General features: G+C 50.3%; 1 protein-coding gene across 1 annotated transcript in view; it reads left to right on the forward strand.

Annotated features, from left to right (window-relative positions):
- The first annotated feature begins 6,202 nt into the window (after positions 1–6,202).
- The window catches only part of ATP12A (ATPase H+/K+ transporting non-gastric alpha2 subunit), a 31,272-nt gene continuing 15,183 nt past the window's right edge, over positions 6,203–22,291 (forward strand). The window contains exons 1-11 of the mRNA XM_010360167.2: positions 6,203–6,356; positions 7,127–7,285; positions 11,116–11,175; positions 13,766–13,969; positions 15,012–15,125; positions 16,097–16,231; positions 16,363–16,480; positions 16,741–17,009; positions 18,230–18,428; positions 18,582–18,691; positions 20,245–20,379. Coding sequence (XP_010358469.2) covers positions 6,348–6,356; positions 7,127–7,285; positions 11,116–11,175; positions 13,766–13,969; positions 15,012–15,125; positions 16,097–16,231; positions 16,363–16,480; positions 16,741–17,009; positions 18,230–18,428; positions 18,582–18,691; positions 20,245–20,379 — 1,512 coding nt within the window. The 5' untranslated portion in view covers positions 6,203–6,347. The remainder of the gene's footprint in view (positions 6,357–7,126; positions 7,286–11,115; positions 11,176–13,765; positions 13,970–15,011; positions 15,126–16,096; positions 16,232–16,362; positions 16,481–16,740; positions 17,010–18,229; positions 18,429–18,581; positions 18,692–20,244; positions 20,380–22,291) is intronic.

The raw sequence follows: 22,291 nt of genomic DNA on the forward strand, positions 1-22,291 counted from the left end.
CATCTCAAAGACTCTTGATAGGGCAAATAAATAGTGTCTGAAATAGTCTCAGGGAAATTGGCAGTGTAGGGGGCTCAACTGCATCTGGCAGAGGCCGGAGTCTCCTGGTACAGACCCTCTCCTGGCAGGAGCCAGCACAGGGGAACCCAGGCCGGAGTCTCAGGCTGGAACAGTTGCAGGCCAAGCAACTTCACAAAGTCAAGAGGGCTCTTGTTTTTTTGCGACAGATCCTCTCATCTTCTCCTAAAAGTTGTTTGCATCCCGCTGCTCTCATTCTCAAGGGCCTCAAAGCACAAGGATAAAGCCCAGTGTCTGCAAAGCCCACCTGGCTCGACAGCCAGCCTCCTGCTGTGCTCTGATGGGACTGTCTGCTGGGCCTCCGTGTTCCTTCCTACACCCACCCTGGACTCTGCAGGAGCCAGTCTCCTCCTGCCTGGTTTTCTCCCCCATCACACACCACCCTCCTCCTCAGCTTGCCCAGCCTTCAGAATCCACTTGAACTTGAGCCCTTCCAGAATTGCTCCTCTTTCCTTGCCTAGAGCTCATCCCTTCCTCACTGCTCTGAACAGCAGGTCTGACCTGTTGAGCCAGCACTGGCCTTCGGGCTGGCTTCGGACTCCTCTTATGTTAATATTCTCATCTAAGGGTAACGTCTTATCTCCCCAGACAGGCTGAAAGCTCTTTCAGGGGATGGGTCTGGTGTGATGCTGCACACATATCACAAGCCTCCAATCAATAGTTCAGGAATAAATAAATGTTAGTGTGTCTGTGTTTGTCCCCCCAGCTCTGGAGAGCGTGGGAGCCAGTGACCAAGAAGGCCGCCTCCCACTTATCAAGGAGTCTCACACTCCTCCCGAGTTAACGAGCATATTTGTGTGAATAACGTCTTTTATGTTATATACAGTTTACATACATATATGTGTTGTGTATATGTTATATGTGTTATAACTTTCTTTTATTTATTTATTTTTGAGATGGAGTTTCACTCTGTCGCCAGGCTGGAGTGCAGTGGCACGATCTCGGCTCACTGCAACCTCCACCTCCTGGGTTCAAGTGATTCTCCTGACTCAGCCTCCTGAGTAGCTGAGACTACAGGTGTCCGCCACCACGCCTGGCTAATTTTTGTATTTTTAGTAGAGTCGGGGTTTCACAGTGTTGGCCAGGATGGTCTCCCTCTCTTGCCTTTGTGATCCGCCTGCCCCTGCCTCGCCTCCCAAAGTGCTGGGATGACAGGCGTGACCCACCGCACCTGGCCTTATATGTGTTACAACTTTCTATGATAAAAGTGGGGATGATTCCCATGGGGGAACCTGTTTTCATTCTAAGATTGAAAAACAAAAATCAAAAAACTCAAAATGAAGTTTGTTTTTCAATCACCTATTAAATGGAAAATGGTAATTTTCTGAAAAAGCATCTCATTATGGGGGACTTGGGGGAATGGAGAGAGGCAGGGCAAAGGACCCAAAGCTGCAGATATGTGGAGTGAGAAAGTTTAGAGATCGGAGGCCCAGCGTGAGCCCTATAGTGGCAACATTGTATTAGATCCAGGAAATGTGCTCATAGAGTAGATTGTCAATGGCTCCTATCACACGGACACACACACACACACACACACACACACACACACACACAAAGGATAACTGTAGGAGGGGATGGATATGTGAATTTGCTTGATAATCATAACTATCTCACTGTGCATAAGTATATCAGAACATCATGCTGTATACTTTAAATACGATAAAAAGCATCTTATTCGCCAAAATAAGTCACAGAGAATGAACACTGTGGTAACCTCAAGTACCCCAGCCATCGTGACATTTCGGGGCAGCTGTACCCACGGGCGGAGAAGGTGTGCCTGTCTGAGCCCCTCACAGGCCCGCATCTGCTTCTGGAAATGCCACTGCTGACTCCCATCAGTCATGGTGTTTACAGCTCCAGGCAGGATCATCGCTGGAGCTGACTTACTAATTTCTGAAAAGTCAGTTTCTTTTCTGGAGGATGTTCACATGCCAGTCTCCGGATTTCCTGTGCCTGAGGAAATGAGGACACAGTGTGGAAGCGCGCTTGCCTGAAGCTTCGTTTTGTTTTCTCATCCTGGCTCCAACCCAGGAGGCCCTCATCTTGTTGGGAGAGGAACACTGGCCGAGTCACAGCCAGGCGTGCTGAGTGGAGACAGGTGCGTAGGGAGGGCTCCAGGTGGGGACTGTCCCATGTGTAGGAGAGGAATCCAGGGACAGGGAGAGGCCGGGTGGGCAGCAGAGGCACAGACCAGTCGGATGCAAAGCAGGAAGTGGATAACTTCCTCTTCCCATTGTCATCTGGATCCTCCTCCTCCGTGTGGAAATCCTCACAGTCACACCTCGCTGAGCCAGCTGGTGGCCGGCCCTGCGCACAGGAGGGACCTCCTGGGGCCCCCAAGGGAAGTCACACACACAAGGCCCCAACTCAGTTGCTCTCCCAGACTCTCTCCCCGCTTTCTTGGAGGGTGCAACGGGATGGAAGAAAATCTGAATAACTAATCCTAAGTAGTACACGTTATGCCATTTCTCCCAGAGAAACCTCTTTCCTCTAAGCTCTGAAGGCACTTAGAGCCCATACCAGTTAGTGCTAATTTATTTTCCCTCTTGGCCCGTTTTCTATTGGTTCTTCACTAATTTGGTCTCTCCAACTCAAGTCCAACTTCCTAGAGGGCAGAGGATGGCATGATTTTAGTACCATATCTCCCCACCATCCCCTATATCTAGTACAGCTTAAATACATGAAGTATATAATTTAATTAAAACGAGCTGAAAATACATATATCATGACATCCTATCCCAAATATATAATGTTTATCAATATGAGCAGGTACAATAGAGAACGTTGGCATGGATAGGCTTGTTTTGAAAAGCAGGAAAATCTCAAGCAGAAGCTGCTACTAGCACATGTGGGCCGAGAAAGTCTCCCGGCTGCAGCCTGGCCTCTAGGGCCAGCCCTCAAGAAGCCATTTGCACTGGGTGGGATCAGGGTACATTGCCCAGAACATTGTGGGTGACGGCCCTGGGACCAAACATGTCTCAGGAGAAATCCCATTCCTGGTTCTACAGGCGAGTGCCTCCAGGTGCCTGCATCTCAGTTACCCAGGGCCTACTCACCTCAAGGCAGAGTTGGGTATCCAGATGACTAGAGGCAGCAAAGGACATGATTCTGGAGTTAGGGTTGGGGATGGCCCCATTTTCCCTCTTTGATAGAAGTCAACACTCCAGGACATTTGAACGGTACCAGAGGCTGCCACAAAGGCCATAGCAGTGACAGCTGAGACTGGCCCCTGGCAGGAGCCAATAACTCTGCAGGATCAGAGAGGTGCCAGAGAACCTGAACATGGAAACGTTTTTGTCCAGGCTGGCAGTAACAAACACTCTTCCACCCTTGATACCAACAGAAATAAGCAGCAATCTTGGGCTCATTGGCTCACACCTGTAATTTTGGGGGCAGAGGTGAGCAGATCGCTTGAGCCCAGGAGTTGGAGGCCAGCCTGGGAAACATGGTGAAACCCCTTCTCTACCAAAAAAAAAAACCCACAAAAATTAGCCATGCCTGTAGTCATAGCTACTCAGGAGGCTGAGGTGGGAGAATGACTTGAGCCCAGGAGGCAGAAGTTGCAGTGAGCTATAATCACACTGCACTCCATTCTGGGCAACAGAGCAAGACATTCTTAAGAAAAAAAAAAAAGCAGCAATCTTCTCCAAGGATCAAGGGAGGGTGCCATCAGTTAGTACTTTCTGAAGCTGCGTCATGATCTCTTTTTAGCCCACTCCCCTCCCTCCCCATCCCTCAGTCAAGTCCCTAGGATGTGAGTTTGCTTTTGAAGCTTGAAGTGGCCTTCAGCTCAGAGACATCTGTCTGGGGACCCTGCTTCTCTTTTCTACATCTGTCCCAATAGTTGAGCAGGGACTGGAACAGCTTAAGGTGAGCAGCAGCCACCTGTTCCCAAAAAGCCCTTAGCTTGGATTCTCAGCAGACAGTGGAACATCAGTTTCCTACACATTTTGTATTTCTCACCCCATCTGCAAACCTTTTCTTTGAAGAGTATTCCAAGAATGGAACACAGAGCTCCCCAGAAGCACACTGTTGCTTGAGTTTGGACTAGAATTTAATGTTCCCTGCACCTCAAGAGAATCCAAGATGTATATCTCTACACCAGATGCCACTAGGAGTCTTTCTGTCCCTTATCATTTTAGTTAAGAAGTGACTCGATGGTGTCATCCTTGCTTCACAGAGGGAGGAGCCAGGCTTCAGATTCTGCCCTTTCGAAAAGGAAGAAGGAGGGAGAACAGGGACAGACCTGTGTGTGCAGCACTATGGAGACAGTTCACTATGTCGAGTACAACACATTCCCTTTGTCTCATTCGAAAGCCATGATGGACAGAGAGGTGTGGAAAATCTAAGATCACAAATATGCCATGAGAAAGTGTCTTTGTTTCTACTGCTACTTTACAAAACCACATCTCTAACTACTAACACTTCAAATTCCCTCAAAATAAGGGTCTTTTCCCAATTGTCCCTCACTACTAACTATAGTCAAGATCTGGAATTACTACGGAAATTTAGCATCTGAAAGAAACAGGAGGTTATGATTAATCCCTAATGACAATTGGGCACAAACTTACTGCTTTTCTTCTACCTTTTCTAATTAAATTAAGTACCCAATGCTCTTCTTGTTTTCCACCAGGTGTTCTAGTCACTGCATGATGGGATTTTTACTTTTGCCACTTCTCTGGACTCCTCACTCTTAATCATTTTAAACGTGGTTAAAATGACAATCTTTACCATATTTGATATATAACTTTTGAAAAGAATAAAACTTAGCACCCTCCTGTTAGTCCTTATCTAAATGGAAACTTATTAGCCGAGCATCAAGGGCCCAATGAAGTGCCCCCTCTTTGGAAATTCATCTCTGCTTTTTTTAATATATATTTCAATCATGTCAATTTCTTACTGTTCTTCTAAATAGGTGCTGATTACTAAACTCTATTCGTGGGTTTTATTTTTTATGTTCCTCTCCATTAATTAATATTCTTCACTGACTTTAAGACTTCATGATTCATTCTTTTAAAAGAAGGTGTTTGATTTCCTCCACTGTTAACTGTTAAGTAACTCTCTGATAACATGGTTTTCAGGCTATCTTTCTCATCTGGAGTAATTATGTTTCAAGTGTCAGGGGGAAATACATTTTCTATCCTGTGCATAAACTCATGCTGGGCACTAAGAGCATGGAGCATGTCCCAGTTATCTATTGCTGCATAACAAACCAACCCAAACTTAGCAGTATAAAATAATCACTACTTTAGTATGCACATCAATTTTCAGGGTCAGAAATTCTTTTCTGCTTTATGTATGGAGTCTCAGCTGGGAGTGACATAAATGGCTGGAGACAGACATCTCCAGCCCAGTCCAGCCAACAGCCTCCGCTCCTGCGCACCCGCAGCCTGGGGCCCCAGGTTCCTGTGGTCTTATCGACCCTAATCCTCCCATCTCTCCTTCCCACTCCCTCTCCAAATTATTTCAGAATTCCAAATTGTTATCTGGATCCTGCAAAGTAATTCAGCTACTCTTCAGAGTCTCTCAGTTATTACCAAATTCGCTCGGAAGCTTGAATTTACCTATCTAAATCCATTCTCAAAAACACACTGGCCTTTTCAAGCCAGGACATCTCCAACAGTAGTTGCTGTTAGAAACTGCAATTTCCCCTTCTCAATTACATTTTTATAAATGGACTTATTGGTAGGCAAATTACATTAAAAAAAAAAAAAAAAAGGCGTGTATGGGTCTTCAGGGAAGCTTGGACAGGACGTGGGCGCGCCGGGAGCTCGCAGGAGCAGCGGGTCTGGCTCTGGGCGCGCAGCCGGCACCGGGGCTGCACTCACCGGGACGCCGGACCCGCCCGCTGGAGACCCCGCCCCTGGCGTTGGGCTCCTAAAGGGAAGGGGATTCCCGGGGAGGCCTCAACCCCGGACTCTCCCGACCCCTCGCTGCGGGTCTCGCTCCCTGCGCGCGCCGGCGCGTTTCCTGCCCTCCTAGGCGTCCGCTGGTTTGCGCCCTGGCGGGGACGTGGGCGGGGCGGGCGGCATTTAAGGCAGGTGCAGCCTCCGGAGTGCAGCGGCTGGAGATCGGCCGCGGAGGTGCGCGCAGGGCCCGCGCCGCCGCCGGTATCTCCACCGCCGGGATCTCCACCGCCGGTATCTCCACCGCCAACACCTCAGCCACCGCTGCTGCCAGCGCCACACGAGGCCCCACACCCTGCGCTCCGCCGCTGCGGTCCGGGATCCGCGCTCCGCGCCCGCAGCCCGCGGCGCCAGCAGCCCAGCATGCCCCAGGTGCGTGCAGCCCCCGCGCCCGCCGAGGACTCGAGACGCGGGGCCAAGGCCCCCGGGACCGGAGCAGGCTGGCGGGAAGCGAGGAAAAGGCGAAAAGAAGAAACGCCCCGTCCGGGGGAAAGGGGAGGCCGCCTTTCCTTTGCGCGCCCCCCGGCCTGGGCACCGCTTCTCTGACGCCCCCCCACAGCTCCCTGCGGCCGCTGGGGCTGGCCGGGGAAAGAAGCCCGTCCAGAGGTGCGAGGAGGGGCCAAGGGGTCCTGGGCCGGCTCCGTAGCACCTGCGGGCTCCGACTCGGGAGCATGGGTGACAGGGATGCGCTGCGGCCTGAAAAGCCCTCCGGTTAGGGCCCCCGATCAGGACTGAGGGTCGTAAGCTTAGTGGGTGCCCCCTCCCCAGGAAGCAGGACGCACAGCTGGTGTGTCCTCTGGGAAAGACACCTGAGAGGAAACCTCGCAGCTCCTTGGAGGTGTCAGGAGTTGGGGGTAACTTGCCACCTGTTCCACCCAGAGAAGGGTCACCCTGAGGAGCTGCTGGCTGGCCTGTGCCCACCCCGCCTCCCCTCTACACGGGCGGAGGGGAAGCCAAGGTCAGCGGGAGGTGGGGGAGAGACTCCACTGTCCGATTCCCTCCGGCCTCCCCAGAGGAGGGAAGCAAAGGGAGAAGGGGCTCCTGACTCCTGCAGGTCCCGACCCCGCAGAGGGGCGCTCAGCGCCTCTTCGGAAACCCCATTTGGGGCCAATATTGATATTGCACCTGCGCTTCTCTTTCAGCAAACCCCAGAAATTTACTCCGTGGAGCTCAGCGGAACTAAGGACATCGTGAAAACAGACAAGGGGGATGGCAAGGAGAAGTACAGGGGTCTGAAGAACAACTGCCTGGAACTCAAAAAGAAGAATCACACAGAGGAGTTTCAGAAAGAACTCCATCTGGTCAGTAGCCTTAAGCCACAGGAGTCCTGCCGGCTGTGGTCTTTCCCCGCAAGAGCTTGGCCCTAGAGCCCACCTCTTACCACATTCAGTCTGAGGGATTTGAAATCACCTTGAGATTGGTTTCCTGGTGTGTGGTGTGTGTGTATGTGTGTGGTGTATGTGCGTGGTATGTGCGGTATGTGTGTATGTGTGTGGTGTGTGGTGTGTGTATGGTGTGTGTGTGTGATGTGTGTGGTGTGTATGTGTGTGGTGTGTGTGTGTGTGGTGTGTGTATGTGTGTGGTGTGTGGTGTGTGTGTGTGTGCTGTGTGTGCTGTGTGTGTGTGTTTGGTGTGTGTATGTGTGTGGTATATGCGGTGTGTGTGGTGTGTGTATGTGTGTGGTATGTATGTGTGTGGTATGTGTGGTGTATGTGCGTGGTATGTGCGGTGTGTGTATGTGTGGTGTATGGTGTGTGGTGGGTGTATGGTGTGTGTGTGGTGTGTGTATGTGTGTGGTGTGTGTATGTGTGTGGTGTGTGCTGTATGTGTGTGCTGTGTGTGGTGTGTGTGTGTGGTGTGTGTATGTGTGTGGTATATGCTGTGTGTGTGGTGTGTGTATGTGTGTGGTATGTGTGGTGTATGTGCGTGGTATGTGTGGTGTGTGTGTAGTGTGTGGTGTGTATGTGTGGTGTGTACCTGTGTGTGTGTTTGGTGTCTGTATGTGTGTGGTATATGTGGTGTGTGTGTGTGGTATGTGTGTGTGGTGTGTGTATGTGTGTGGTATGTATGTGTGTGGTATGTGTGGTGTATGTGCGTGGTGTGTGTGTGTAGTGTGTGGTGTGTATGTGCGGTGTGTGTATGTGTGTGGTGTGTGTGTGGTGTATGTGGTGTATGTGTGTTGTGTGTGTGTGCTGTGTGTGTGTTTTGAATGGTGTGATAGTATTTGCCCAGAGGTCAGGACCTCTGCAGGATTCCTATGTTCTGGTTGGAGGCAGTCCCTGTAGAACTCAGAAGGAGGAGCCTCTGATTCCAGGCCCCCACAGGCAAGGCCAGACCTCTCCCCTCCCCCAGCTGCTGCAGTGAGAAGTAAGTAACCACTTACCAGTTTTCAACTGATTAGTAAAACTTTTGAGCTGGAACTTCTGAGGAGGAAAACCGAAGCCCCTAGGCCATGCAGATCGAAGGTATGAAACCGCAGGGAAAAGCAGTTTCAGTGGTAAAAATGTGGAGCTTGGATTGGGAGGACCTCAGGCCCCACCAGAGTCCCACGTCTCCACTGAGCTGAAACTGGCAACAAATGACTGACCCTCACTGAAGGTCCATTTTCTCTGTGTAAAATGGGAAATAAATAATTTGCTGGGGTCTATGAGGGGAATAAATGAGATGAGGACATTGCAATTCAGGTGCTTTAGGGGTGTGCAATATTATTATTATTAAGGAAGAGCTCTGGAGTTATTAAAACTTGCTTTTTTGGGGGGGGGGGGACAGAGTTTTGCTCTTGTTGCCCAGGCTGGAGTGCAATGGCGCTATCTCTGCTGCACACTCCACCTCCTGGGTTCAAGCGATTCTCCTGCCTCAGCCTCCCGAGTCACTGGGATTACAGGCGCCATCACACCCAGCTAATTTTTGTTATTTTTAGTAGAGACAGAGTTTCGCCATGTTGGCCAGGCTGGTCTCGAACTCCTGACCTCAGATGATCCACCTGCCTGGGCCTCCCAAAGTGCTGGGATTACAGGCGTGAGCCACTGTGTCCGGCCCAAACTGGCCACTTTAATAATAAAACTGCCTTGGGTCTGAAATGTGACAGATTTTATCGGTAACACCGAAGGGGAAACTTCTACACTGAGCTTGAGATGTGCTGGATTGTCCCCACCGTCGTTGGCAGATCTTACAGTTCTGTGACTCCCGAGGGGGCCTCCCCTTTTGTGCTGGAGAGCCATTTGTTAAGTATTCAGAAATTCGGCAGGCTGACTGACATCCTGTTAGCAGCTTGAAACTTGGTTCTAGTGAGAAATCAGCAAACTCTACAAATCCGAGCTTTGTGTTTATCTTTCCTGGAGAGGTTGTTAAACATTTTACAGCACACCACTGGGCAGTTGTCCGTATCTATCATGATAGACATTGAAGAACAGATCCCTGAAATTGGACTGACTTCCATTCAAATCCCAATGTAACTGAAGTTCAGTTTTCTATTTTGAAAAATACAAGAATTTTTTTTCTACCTCTTAGGGTTACTAGGAGGATTAAATGAGATAAAACGGGGAAAAGACAGCTCAGCACCAGACGATAGATAGTTCTTATTATTTCCCATTATCTCTAGCGTTTAAGATTGAAGACATACCTATTTTTCCCTTGACATTACAAGGGTCCTGTAATTTCAGCAGCATATTGAATGCTTTTGCCTCCCAACCTTTCTTGGCAAATTAGTGTCTTAACGACACCTGAAGTATCCTGGCCTTTGAATAAAGGGCCAGGTGATGACCCTAGGGGTGGGTGGGGTGCTGCCCTGTGCTAGTCCAGTGCTGGCCAGTAGAGGGCACCCCAGACACACACCACCACCTTACCCCACCCCTCCCCCATGCTCTCATCCCCATGCCCAGGGTGAAGGGACAGGAAAGGTCCTCTGCTATCTGCAGGGACCTTAAAGTCTGAGGTGCATGCATGGAGACAATGGCTTGGATCATCCACTACTTGTATCTGCCCAAAACCTAGCGTGTTGTGCTGTGCTCTGTGCGGAACACAGCTTTAATCTTGTGAATCCCCTGCAATATCACACTCAGTCGATATTAGTGGAAGGGATGAAGGACAAAGCAGAATCTGGCTGAGAAGAGGGCTAGAAGCAAGATAATAGGGATAATAATGAATTCTGTTTTATTGGAAGGCCTAGTCTCTTACTGCAACATGGAACTATTTTTTGCATATGCGTAAGAAGAGACGATGTGAGTACCAGTCAACAGTATCAATCTTTGTTTCACACAATCGGGGTTTAAAGAATCCTGAGTGCTGGGCTTTCTAGGGGGAGCCAGGAAGACTTACCCTAGGTTTTCTGCTACAGGAAGAGGCTTCTTGTCCTTTAGCCCAGTGGTTCTCAAAGGGAGAGGAGAAGAGGATTCCCCCACCCCTCTCCCAGGGGAAAAATGGAAACATTTTTGGTTACCACAACTGAGGGGAGGATGTTAGTGGGTGGAGCCCACAACAAAGAATTATTCGCCCAGAATGGCAGCAGGGTCACGGGTGAGAAACCCCACTGTAGTCTAATGATTCTGTAGCAGAATTCACAAGTGGCAGCCACAATGGTGTGGGTTTATTCAGCAGAACCTTTACCTGCAGGGTTTCGCTGCCCAGTGAGCTCCCTGAGCGTCACAGCTTGAGTGAGGGAAGCTGCTTTTCCCTGCCAGAGCCTACACAGCGAAGGAGGTGGAGTTGTGCCAGCCCATGAAGCGGGTCTAGCGTGGTTTTGCCAGCAGCCCCAGCCAATCCCAGGGTTCAGGTCTGAGGGAAGCCTCCAGCTCACTGGCACCTGGAAGATGAGGGTGCCAGGACGTGTATGCGCTGGAGTTCAGACTGAAGCGAGGTGCATGGCTTTGTTCAGAGAAGCTGCAGGCAGCTTCTGGGTAGTAACAGCAAGTGCAGGATTGTGCCGACTCAGGGACAGTCACTCCTGAGGCAGTGCCATCCTTCGCTGGACAGCTGCCTAGCACAGGAGTTCTTTCTCTCCCGTCCCCCACGCTCCTTGGTCCCCTCCCTTCCTCAGAGCTGCTGTTCCCAGCTTCTATGGCTGGTCAGAGCTTGGGGCTTGAGTCTTTTGGAATTATCTTATTCACTCTGTTCTTCCTTTCATGGATTTTAGGATGACCACAAACTCAGCAATAGGGAATTGGAAAAGAAATATGGCACAGACATCATTACGGTGAGTCGTGGGAACCAGGGATTCAGAATAGAAGCCTCCCGACTCTACAGAGGGAAGGCTGTGTGTGGTGGGGGGTGTGTGGAAGAGTAGCGGCGACTTTAGGAGGAGGCGCCCCTGCAGCACCTTTGAGACTGCAATTATTTGCATCTGGACACTGTTCAAGTCAACAGAAATACCTACTGTGGGGTCACACTGGCCTGGCAGTGAGAGGGACCAAGAGGGACAGATGACTCCTGGCCTCAAGGACAAAGTGGCCAGGTGGGGGAGGCAGATGTGTACGGGAGTGCCCTGAGATTCACTCTGTCCCGCGGGGATGGCCACAAGAAGTAGAAACGCTCTGCTGGGAGAAAGGTGGATTCTGACTGAAGGGGCCAGAGCTGGCTCTTGGGCTGCTGCCACATTTGCGCTGGAACTCAAGACGATTTGGATTTAAGCTGGTGGAGGACCCCAGGGCCAGTAAGCACAGAGCCGGACTGGAGACAGTCTGGGCTTGCTGGAAGCTAGTATGTGTGGAGAGGGGACAGGTGCAGCAGGAATGAAGCCAGGAAGGTCATCTGGGTGAAGCTGTCAAAGCATTCACATTAAACTAACAAGCAGGGGCTGTCGTAGAGGCAGAAGGAACATGGTTTCTACACAAGGAGGTGATTTCACTGGTTTTCAAAAGGCGGTTCACGTAGAAGATCGTTTTTTTAAAGTGAGACATGGAAAGGTCTAGAAGAATGGAACAATAGCCCAGGACTGTGAAATGAGGATCTGACACAATGCTGAAAGACATTGCAGGGGCCGGGCGCGGTGGCTCATGCCTGTAATCCCAGCACTGTGGGAGACTGAGGTGGGCAGATCACCTGAGGTCAGGAGTTTTGAGACCAGCCTGACCAACATAGTGAAATCCCGTTTCTACTAAAAATACAAAAAATTATCAGGGCATGGTGGTACATGCCTGTAATCTCAGCTACTCGGGAGGGTGAGGCAGGAGAATCACTTGAACCCAGGAGATGGAGGTTGTGATGAGCAGAGATCACGCCACTGCACTCCAGCCTGGGCAACAAGAGTGAAACCATCTCAAAAAAAAAAAGAAAGAAAGATATTGCAGACAAACACAGCCAGCAGGACTTGCGGGGATTTTTATTGAGCCCCTCATCTCGCTAGCCCCGTCACAGCAGCAGGAGGAGGAGAGCTGGTCAGGTGATGGGCTGGGGTGGGGGCCAGGAGGTGAGAGCAGGGAAGGCAGGAGGGAGGAGCCGATGATGAGCTTATTGTGAGTTATACCATAAGAAGTCTTTCCGGAACACCCCTGAGGAAATGTTCTGCAGTTATTCAGAAAGATGAGTCTGGGGTTCCGGAAAAGGAATTGCTAGTGAAGGGAGATGGGAATCAAGCCATTCAACAGATACTTGAATCACTACCACAGAAAAAGCATGAGACGCAAGAGAACACAGAAATGACCAAGACCGGCCGGTCATGGTGGCTCAGGCCTGTAATCATAGCACTTTGGGAGGCCAAGGTGGGCAGATGACTTGAGGTCAGGAGTTTGAAACCAGCCTGGCCAACATGGTGAAACACTGTCTCTACTAAAAATATTTTTAAAGTTATCCAAGTGTGGTGGCAGGCGCCTGCAATCCCAGCTATGTGGGAGGCTGAGGCAGGAGAATCGCTTGAACCCAGGAGGAGGAGGTTGCAGTGAGCCGAGATCGCACCATTGCTCTCCAGCCTGGGCAACAGAGTGAGCCTCCATCTCAAAAAAAAAAAAAAAGACCAAGACAGAGTCCTGGCCTTTAAGTAGCTTACAACATAATTAGGGAGAAGAGGTACCTACAGACTTGTCCACAAAGATGGTTTACGGGGGAAATTCCTGTGCACACGCAGGGTTTCAAAGGTGAGGGCGCCTCATGGATGGCAGGCCCCCCAGGGCAGGGGCTGCTCACATGGGCTCAGGGCTTGGGTGGGATTTATGCCTGTCAAGATGAATGAGAACTTAGGCTGGATGTGTAGAAAGGTAGAAAAGGAGGAGGCGTAAGGATGGAAACTAAAGCCACATGCTGTCTGTGCAGGGTTCCAGAAGTTTCCCTATTTCCTGGGGAGTTACTGCATTGCTCTTAGCCCTGGTGACTAGCTTCTTCATTCCAAGTACTCCTTCATCAAATTACTCCTCTGGCCGGATAAACCTCTAAGAAACTAAAACCCCTTAGCAGAGCAGAGTGCAGTAGCTCTGGACCCAGTCGCCACGTAGAAACCGGTCGCTACCATTGACAGGCCAGGTTCCTCGGGCAGGTTGCATCATTTTTCTGTGCCTCCAATTCCACCTCTGTGAATGAGGAGACCGAGGAATAATGGCTCCTGCCTCAAGGGTCATTTTAAAGACTAAACGAGTGAATATACAGAGCACAGTGCCTGGCTATTAAGCATTACAGTCTTTCAAAAAAAGCTGGGCAGCTGGAGAGGTGAGGCACGGTCCGCTTTTCTCAAGACCTTCTTTGGGCATAATGCCTCACCCCAAGCTGCACAACTATGCAGCCCAACCCCTGAGGGAGGAGGACTGTCTAATTCGTATTTGTTTTGGTTGTGCATGTGCTTTGTTTGGCTTCCCCAGGGTCTCTCCAGCACCAGAGCTGCCGAGCTCCTGGCCCGGGATGGGCCCAACTCCCTCACCCCTCCCAAGCAGACGCCTGAGATCGTCAAGTTCCTCAAGCAGATGGTGGGGGGGTTCTCTGTCCTCCTGTGGGTGGGCGCCTTTCTCTGTTGGATCGCATTTGGGATTGAGTACTCCAGCAACAAGTCTGCATCCCTGAACAACGTAAGGCTCTGGGGTGTCCCCTCCGGGTTTTGCTGGCAGAGCCATCCAGTGCGGCCTCGGAGGCACGGCTGAGGGCTGGATGCCACTGCTTAGGTGTGGGAAAGTCAGGTGTTTTCCCAGCTGGAAAACAGAAATCCGATCTGGCTTTCTGATGTTCCAGAGGCAGTGTGGGAATGAAAAGGGATACACCAAACACTTTGCATTTTTTTTTTTTTTTTTTTGAGACAGAGTCTCGCTCTATCGCCCAGGCTGGAGTGCAGTGGCCGGATCTCAGCTCACTGCAAGCTCCGCCTCCCAGGTTCACGCCATTCTCCTGCCTCAGCCTCCCGAGTAGCTGGGACTACAGGCGCCCACCACCTCGCCCCGCTAGTTTTCTGTATTTTTTAGTAGAGATGGGGTTTCACCGTCTTAGCCAGGATGGTCTCGATCTCCTGACCTCGTGATCTGCCCGTCTCGGCCTCCCAAAGTGCTGGGATTACAGGCTTGAGCCACCGCGCCCGGCCAACACTTTGCATTTTTAAGGGGGAGAAAATCTGCATCCATGTGAAGTAGTTTGGGGCTCTGTCTCCCCCAAGCTAACCTCTCCCTTTAACACGGAGAGCGACTGTGCCTGCCGAGACATGGGTACCAAATCCACAAAACTGAATCGGCCAACGTGATGACAAGAGACAGAAGTCAGAGGCAACAGGCCACGTGTCATGGGGTTGGATTGACATGAAATGTGCAGAACAGGCACATCCTTGGAAGCAGGAACCAGATCGGTGATGCCAGGGCGTGGGACAGGAGCAGGGAGTGACAGCAGAGGGGCCGGGGGGATCTCCAGGCAGGGTGGAGATGCTCTGAGGCTGCGGTGGAGGGTGGCTGCATGGCTCTGTAAACTTAAAAAATCAGTAAGTTGTGCACTTAACATGGGCGAATTCTGTGGTCTGTAAACTATACCAGGACATAACCGCCAGCGTTGCACCCTCCCATGGAGAGTTCTAGCCCCAGGGCCTGTCTCCTTCCCACTGCCGGTTTCTTTGACGCCTTTCTCCTCACCCAGGTGTACTTGGGCTCTGTGCTTGTCCTGGTGGTCATTTTCACGGGGATCTTTGCTTATTACCAAGAGGCAAAAAGCACCAACATCATGTCCAGCTTCAAAAAGATGATCCCTCAGGTGAGTGGCAGCCACCCGTCCTCTGGCCTCTGGTGACTCCCGGGTGAGGAAGCCTCAGCTGACAGGGGCACAGGGCCCCGAGGGCCAAATGTTCCCACTTCCGTCCCTGTCGGAGCCATCGTGGGTGAATTAACCCATCTGTCGGAACCCCAGTTCCTCACAGGGTTTTGATGGTCAAATGAGGTACCAGCCAGGGCAGTGCTGGTCAGCGCATGGCATCTTCTGTTCCTGCTCCTCAGTGTTTGTGGACAGTGGTTCTGGGTTCCTGAAGGGACCTGTGGAAGGTCAGGGAGTGTTCTTTCGCAGGCAGCCAAGGAGACCAGCCTGCAGTTGTTTATCTGTGACCATGTTTGGGTCACATGTTTGCTACTGAGCCCCAGAATGCAATCGGTGGGGAAGCCCAGTGCTCCCGTCTTCCCCAAAGACCCCTGTCAGGTGTCCACACTGTCTCTGGCCCAGAGAACTGCAGGCTGGAGGAGAGATTCTGGGTGGAAAAGATGCCTTTTGCCAAGCTTGAAGCAGGAGATCACCTCGTTAAAGTTTCCCTGACCCTCGCAAGATTATCAGCCTCCCCAGCCCCACCTTCAGTGTTCTGCCCCGACGTCTAGCCAGGATTGCTCACCCTTAATGGTCTCTTTTTCTAGGAGGCCCAGGAGTCTGGCTTGGCCAGATCTGGCCAACAGTGACTCTTCTGTTCCAAGAAAAGCTCCGTGAGCTCAAGAAAAAGTAGTTCTTAGAGTCTTCAGGCCTCGAGTGAAGCAGTCTTCTGTTTCATTCTTGCTATTCTGACAGCCTCAGGCTCCAGCAGAATGCTGTGTCCACAGGGCCAGGTGCAGGCTGCCTAACAGCATGGAATCAACAGTGACAGTGACCAGGAAGTTCCAAGACCTCTGTCCTGGGGTTTGGTGTGGCACAGATTGGGGAGGAGGGCCTCCAGGGTCTGAGGCATCTGTCATGGTTTTCTTCTGCAGCAAGCTCTGGTCATCCGAGATTCCGAGAAGAAGACCATCCCTTCAGAGCATCTGGTGGTAGGGGACATTGTGGAGGTCAAAGGAGGAGACCAGATCCCCGCAGACATCAGGGTGCTGTCTTCTCAGGGGTGCCGGGTAAGCAGCAAGGGGCACCCACCCCAAGGACCATGTTCCAAACCCGCTGGCTCTGTGGTCTTTCCCAGCATCAGTATAAGAGGCGGGGAATGAGGTACCCGGCTGTGAACCATTCTCAACATTTCTTCTAGGTGGATAACTCCTCTCTCACGGGGGAATCTGAGCCCCAGCCCCGCTCCTCTGAGTTTACCCATGAAAACCCCCTGGAAACAAAGAACATCTGCTTCTATTCCACAACGTGTCTGGAAGGTAAAAGGCCTCTGGCTCTCAGCCCACATGTCCACCTGTGTCCCTTCTCCCTCCTGGGCTCCCAGATCTGTCCTTTGCCACACCCTGTTACAAAGCTCATCCCAGAGGAAGCATGGAACTGAAGGGCCTAGAGGATGATGCGTGGCCTCTGGAATGTGGTGTGCCCATTGACTGTGCCAGCCGCCAGAGAGGGCCGCAAGCTGGCTGCACACCCCTCCTAGCTGAGGACCCCTGGAATAAAACGTCTACTTCCCCTGTAGGCACCGTCACCGGCATGGTCATCAACACGGGTGACCGCACCATCATTGGCCATATTGCCTCCTTGGCCTCAGGAGTTGGAAATGAGAAGACGCCCATTGCCATTGAGATCGAGCACTTCGTTCATATTGTGGCAGGAGTGGCCGTCTCCATCGGCATCCTTTTCTTCATCATCGCAGTGTCCATGAATTATCGAGTCCTGGATTCCATCATCTTCCTCATTGGCATCATTGTGGCCAATGTGCCCGAGGGCCTCCTGGCCACGGTCACTGTGAGTCCATGCTGTTAGACGGCCTGCACCCAGCCCTGTGGGCACAGCGTTGGTACTGGGGAGGCGCCCACACAAACTGCAATCTCTCCCAGGTCCAGAGCACCATGCCCTCCCCGCCAGGGACAACCATGGAACATTCTGAACAGACTGTTTCTTACGGAGAAAGAAACAGTTTTGTAAAAAAAATTGCTGTATTTTTAATATTTGACTGTGTTTTCCTTGAAAACGTTATGCTTTCAATCTGCAGTTCACGTAGCTTACTCTGCCCCTTGAGATCTAGATAAGACAGGCTCCACCATTCACAGATATTCTAGAAGCCTGATGCTTTCCCCACATTTCTTTGGCAGTTTCTACAACCTAGGCATTTAGGCACATTGCCATACTCCACTTACCTCTCTTAGGAAAAAAATATTCCTCCCATTTTTCCTGCCGAGGACTCCAGCCCTTTCCTGGCCAACCCTAGACCCAGCTCTAGCTCTGCGTGTATGGGCCTATGTCATTCAGTCCCTAGACAAGAGCTCCCTCCTCCTCAGTCTCTGCCATGGGGGTCCCACGGGGTAGGAGAGGAGGGATTTATGTTTCCGGTTTGGTGACTACATGATCATTGGCCTGCTATTGTCCTTACCAAAGAAAAGAGAAGTTTTTGAAGTCCAGGTCTCTTCTGACTCCAGGAAATAGTAATTTGGGGAAATGGGAGCCAAAAGAACCCTTTGAGATCTGGGGGTGTAAAAGGATCTTTAAAATATGGAGCTTTTAAAAATGAAAAGCTCATTTTTTTTGTGTTGTTTCAACACAAAAGCTGATGAATTCCCCAAAGCAATAAGTGTGTCCTTTGGGACAACCTCTGGCATGCAGCAGCCAGTCTCTGGAGCACACTCTTGCTTAGGGACCACAGGAGGTGTCGTGGCTGTACGTGGGCACCAGCCACAGCAGCGTTGTCTTGTGTTTGCTGCCCGTAGGTCCCTTGTTTTCTTCAAGTCATGAAGGAACAAGAAAAGTGTCTCATATGTAATCTTTAAAAAAGGATTGTGGCATAGAGGGCTCTTGGTGGCATATAAGCCACCAGGTCAGTTTAGCTGTGCCAGCAACCACACCTCTCCCCTAAAACTAGTCCAGCTGTCTCCTAAAATTCAATCACAGCTAACATTGGCTATTTCTGTATTATTGGACCTGAGTTCAAATGAGGATTTTTCCCAAAGCGTCCTTCCTTCTCCTGCTAGGTGACCCTGTCGCTGACAGCAAAACGGATGGCCAAGAAGAACTGCCTGGTGAAGAACCTGGAGGCTGTGGAGACCCTCGGCTCCACCTCCATCATCTGCTCAGACAAGACCGGGACACTGACCCAGAACAGGATGACAGTGGCCCATCTGTGGTTCGACAATCAGATCTTTGTGGCTGACACCAGTGAAAACCATTCAAGTAAGTCCTATGGAGAGCTTGGTCTGGTCAGAGCTGCAGACTCCGTCCTGGGGCTGAGCTGAGCACGCGGCAGGGTCTGCAGCTGGAGGATTGCTGGACTCATGGACGGCCAGCCCAACCCACAGCAGCCACTGTTCTTTCTCTGTCTTCCAGACCAGGTCTTTGACCAAAGCTCTAGGACTTGGGCCTCCTTATCCAAGATAATAACATTGTGTAACCGAGCCGAGTTCAAGCCAGGACAGGAAAATGTCCCCATCATGAAGGTAATGCTTCTGCAGCACTCGGTCTTAAATCACAGCCAGTTTGTAGTCAGTTGCTGGGGTCTGATTATGTGCTTGATTTCATCTCTCCAGTTGCATAAATTTTCTCCAGTGCTTGCAAGAACAAGCCAGACTTACAAGACACACAGAGAGTTTTCTCTATGCACACTAGCTTTGAGAATACAAAGATGTTTAAAAGGTTTCAGAATATTGCTTTAGGGTCTTTAGAAAATTCTGGAAATGAATGCACCTCTAAGTTACTTTCTTGACTTTTCTGCCAGCTAAGTGGATGTAATCAAAGTTCCTTTTAATATACATGCCATTCATGGAAATTTAAAATGTGATTGTATAAAAATAGAAGGACTCCCGTTAACTAGAATATGGCTGCAGACGAAGCTCTAAGGGGTCTTGGAATATCGGAAGATACAAAAGACTCTCCCCCTCCCGCCCTCTCCTCCTTCCCTTTCTCCCTTTTCCTCTCCATCTCGATGAGTCACTGAATCTCTGTTCTCCTGGCTTTTCTATTTGCCATCTGTTTCCTTCCCTGACTCTTTTTCTTTCTTATTTTTTTGTTTGTTTGTTTGCTTTTCTCTCCGTCAGGCAATTCATTAATGCTCTTTTTGGCCAATTGCTTATTTGTCAATATCTTCCAAATCTTTATGTCCAGTTCTAATTTCTTACCTGAGCTCCAACCTGGATCTCTGGCTGGCTGTGTGCGTACACTAGGAAGCTGCACAAATCATGCTCGTTAACTTCCACCCATACCCAGCCTAGCTGCACATCAGTGCCTTGCCCCAATTTTCTAATTTTCTATGCTACAACCATTCTATTTGTCATTGGGCCAGAATGTTTGGAAGTCATCTTGACTTTATCCTTTCCTTGTATCCAATGAGTCATCAAGTTCTATCATTCTTGCTTCAAAATATACGTAACTTTACTTTTTATCAGCCGTACCTTGCATCTAAATAGCTGTATCAACCTCTTAATTGATTGAAATTAAGCCTCCTTGATTCCAGTTTATCCCTCCTGGAGTCTTTCTCAAATGCCCCTAATTTTCCTTAAATGGTGCTTTTTATATTCACTTAACTTTGTTCAAAATCTTCCTGTACTTCCCTGTGTTCTGCTTCTCAAGTCTAGACCTCAGGCTACCTTTCAGGGCCCACCAGGTCTTTCTCCGTCCTCCACATCCAGTGGTACCTTGAACGCTCACAGACGAGCCTGCACCTCACGTCCCAGCACCTGCATCCTGCTTTCTGGAAGGCTTTCTTCTCTGTGTATTGGTAACCCACCTATCTATCAAGATCTAGTTCGTAGCTGCTTGTTTCCAGGAAATCTTCAGTCCTCACAGAGATCCAGTTTCTCCAAACATCCCTAATGCCAGTAGGTGGCACCATTGTTTACACGCGTACCACTGTCTTGTGGCCCTCCCTGGTCACGTGATAACGTCTCTCCAACTAGATGGAAATGAGATCAGGAGGTGTGTTTTGGGTCCTGCGCTGAGGGCATGTTGGTTCATTAAATATGTGCTGCAAATATTTCTCTTCTTTGATTCCCAGAAAGCTGTGATTGGAGATGCCTCAGAAACTGCTCTTTTAAAATTCTCAGAAGTCATTTTGGGTGATGTGATGGCAATTAGAAAAAGAAACCGCAAAGTAGCGGAAATCCCTTTTAACTCTACCAATAAATTTCAGGTGAGTTTTTCCTCACACCTGGTAATCTCTGTTACTGGCAGCATGACCTTTCTACTTGCATGTATCCTTTGCTTACCTCATATTTTGAAGGATACCTGACTTCAAAGACAGCCGTCAGGGATACAGCACCTGGGCATCTGGTCCTCTAGGTCAAGCTATTTGCTGGCCTCCTTCCTAGCCCTGAAGCAGGGCAGAGAAAGAAAGACAGGCAAGGACGTCATCAGGACTTGGCTGCTTCTATGAATGAGCCATCTCTGTCACAGGCACACACACACACTCACATTCACACCACCACTACCAAGTACCTTCTGCCGCGAGGAGCAGCAGCCACACTCCAAAGCATGAATGCCAGGTGGGCAGCGGGGAGGCGGAACACCTGCTCCTGACACCTCTAGTGCATCAGGCCCTTGACCTACGTGGCCTCGTTCCATGTTCGCATCCAGCCTGTGAGGTAGGACTGACGAATCCTGACTCACAGAGGAGGAAGCAGGCCCTTAAAGTGTTGAGAGGCCAGAATTGCACAGCACCCGGTGTTCCCAAGGCTGACACCGAGTCCACGATTCTCCCCCCGTCACACAGAAGGAGTGTGGCACAGTTCAGGCCATGGGAGCAAGCCCTGCCCTTTGGGGAGACCACGGAGCGGCCCCTCAGGTGACAGCCCCGTCGCTTTCCGGGGCCATCCCCTGTGCTGTGGGTGGGGGTCTCCTTTCCGTCCCCTGCTCAGGTGGAAGATGACCATCCTTGCCTGGTTATCTCAGCATGCGGGGCTGGCCAACAGTCAGCCGTCACAGCCTCCCCATGTGAAGACAAATGACAGTTGGGAGCCCCAGGTCCCCATGCAGATGGCATTTTTCACAGAGCCCACGCTGAAAGCAGGATCTGGACTTGAGCTTTGCACAATAGTAAAGTATAGAAATAGAATAACAAAAACTGTATGTGTGGAGATTTCTGGTGATTATCCACCCATCTTGGTTCGGATGGAATTTAGGGTTAGAGAAGAACTCTTTTTTTTTTTTTTTTTGAGAAGGAGTTTCACCCTTGTCACCCAGGCTGGAGTGCAGTGGCACGATCTCAGCTCACTGCAACCTCCACCTCCCAGGTATAAGCAATTCTCCTGCCTCGGCCTCCTGAGTAGATGGGATTACAGGCATGCACCGCTATGCCCAGCTAATTTTTTGTATTTTTTAGTAGAGACGGAGTTTCACCATGCTGGCCGGGCTGGTCTCTGACACCCTGACCTCAGGTGGTCCATCCACCTTGGCCTCCCAGAGTGCTGGGATTACAGGTGTGAGCCACCAAGCCCAGCCTAGAGAAGAAATCTTGTGTTGTGAACGTCTTCTTTGTGGATAGTGAGCCAACAAAGAATCACAGTTAGCTAAATAGACAACTAACCAGAAACGTATAATGTAAAATACTCGAGCCAAGAAATCACATCTCTTATGTAAAACATAAGTAAAAATAGAGTGGGTAACGGTCCTAAAAGACTGTTTTAGGATGACTATTATTATACTAACAATGCTAGTAATAATAGGAGCTGTTCTGTGCTAATTTCCACACATATTAAATCATTCATTCTCACAACTGACGCTGTGGGGTGGGTAGAGGATGAGGAGGTTGAGGTGCCGCACATCAGTGCATAGTGTGAAGATGGGGTTAGATGATGCCTCCATCAGCAGCAGGACTCGGAACCCTGCTGAAGCTCCGTCAGGGAGAAAAAGCAGGTTTCATGAGGCCTCGTGTACAAGTTGGAGGAGAAAGTGGCTACACAGAGTGGGACTAGAAAGGGGAGAGGAGCCTGTGTGAGTCCCTGCTGAAGAGGTCGAAGGTGCTGTCTGGATGCTGTTAGGGTCATTTTATGTCTACGCATGAGCAGTGCTCAGCCTCACCTGGACTTCACATGTCATGGCCTTGG

The sequence above is a fragment of the Rhinopithecus roxellana genome, chromosome 18, assembly GCF_007565055.1.
Source record: "Rhinopithecus roxellana isolate Shanxi Qingling chromosome 18, ASM756505v1, whole genome shotgun sequence".
NCBI lineage: Eukaryota > Metazoa > Chordata > Mammalia > Primates > Cercopithecidae > Rhinopithecus > Rhinopithecus roxellana.